At 57.1% G+C, this 1,631-nt stretch overlaps 1 protein-coding gene across 1 annotated transcript; it reads left to right on the plus strand.

Annotated features, from left to right (window-relative positions):
- Positions 1–5: 5 nt before the first annotated feature.
- On the plus strand, positions 6–1,301 carry LOC104502678 (SH3 and PX domain-containing protein 2B-like; the record flags this gene model as incomplete). The annotated part of the gene is made up of 1 exon (XM_010155884.1): positions 6–1,301. A coding segment is annotated over one exon (1,296 nt), but the record flags the coding sequence as incomplete, so codon positions are not given.
- Positions 1,302–1,631: the final 330 nt, after the last annotated feature.

Below are 1,631 nucleotides of genomic sequence, written 5' to 3' on the forward strand. Positions count from 1 at the left end.
CGACGGGACCGTGCCGTCCTCTGCCGGAGGCTCCTCCTAATGGTACAGACTGCAGCGGGAAGTGGGCCAAAGACTGGAAGGGGAAGGAGGCTCCTGAGAGTGCGGACCCGGCCTTCACTGGCGGGTACGAGGAGATCTCGGACCGTGATGCAGAGGAGAAGCCCAGCCTGCCACCCAGGAAGGAGTCCATCATTAAATCAGAAGGCGAGTTACTGGAGAGGCAGAGGCCTCCCCCCAAGCCCCCGGGCATGATTTTGCCCATGATCCCACCCAAGCAGTCGGCAACCCCAAAGGACATCAAGAAGCCCGAGCTGAAACCAGAGAAGGGCAAACTCTTCCAGCTGAAAAATGAAATGGGACTGGAATGTGGACACAAGGTGTCGGCCAAAGAGGTGAAGAAGCCAAACCTCCGGCCCATTGTCAAGCCAACTAAGCCAAAAGCTGAGCCCGTGGAGGACAAGCCTGAGCCCATCACCCAGAATCCATTCTTGAAGTCAAGACCTCAGATCAGGCCAAAGCCTGCTGCAGCCCCCCGGACTGATCCACCTCCAGCTGATGATAAGCTGGATATCTGCAGCCTGCGGAGCAAGCTTCGACCTGCAAAGTGCCCAGAGAAAACCTCCGAGCCGGACACTGCTTCTGGTGAAAGCTCCTTCAATAACACCATGGTCTCTTCGGAGGTTCCTGGAAGGTTTCAGGAGCGACCAAACATGGAGAGCAAACCCCTGCCCAAGCTGGACAGCCATACCATGAAAGAGGCTCTGCCCAAATCTCCCCTGGCCCCAGCAAACACCCCGGGTGCCAGGGAGCCCCCACCGCAGCGCCCTGTTGTGCCACCCCGCAGACCACCCCCACCAAAGAAAACGGGGGGTTCTGCCTCCAGCCCTGCAGCAGAGCTCAAGGCCCCAGCACGGGAAACGCCTGAAATCAGGTCATCGCCAGTGCCGGGGAGGCCAATGCTGGTTCCTCCGAAAGCCAAGCCGTTCCTGTCTGCTGCCATCCAAGATGAAGCCAAAGCGAAAAGCAGCATAAACCCAAAGGTCATATCCAAGCCAGTGGAGAGAGGAGAAGCCAAGGAGAGGACCTCAGCCCCTGTCTCCAGTGCGGACATCTCCAGGGAAGCTCTCTATGTGGCAGTGGCGGATTTTGAAGGTGACGAGGAGACCAACAGCTTTAAAGAAGGGACTTTGTTTGAAGTTCGTGAGAAGAACAGCAGTGGCTGGTGGTTTTGCAAGGTCCTGACTGGGGGTCCGTGCTGGGAGGGCTGGATCCCTTCCAATTACCTACGGAAGAAGCCATAGCCACTCTTCTGCTTGCATGGCTGGAGGTTGCCTGGTGTCTCACCTGGGTATTTAATTAGCAGATTAATTTATAGTTTTCTGTGAGGCTGCCTTTAAAAAACAAACGAAAAAAAAGATAATAATTGAGAACCCACGCATCCCAGCTGCTGCCCGTTGGCGGCAGCCTGGAGGAAGCAGCTCGGCCTCTCCTCCCTGCCCATGTGCTCCCACCCACCTTCCTCCCTACGTCCTCCTGAGCGCTTGGCTCCCATGGCTGCGCCAGCAGCCCAACCTTGCAGCCAGGGCTGCTACAGGAATACGATGGCTACCGTGGTCCTCCGTGCTGGAGAT

This window comes from Eurypyga helias, unplaced genomic scaffold (genome assembly GCF_000690775.1).
Source record: "Eurypyga helias isolate BGI_N326 unplaced genomic scaffold, ASM69077v1 scaffold32817, whole genome shotgun sequence".
NCBI lineage: Eukaryota > Metazoa > Chordata > Aves > Eurypygiformes > Eurypygidae > Eurypyga > Eurypyga helias.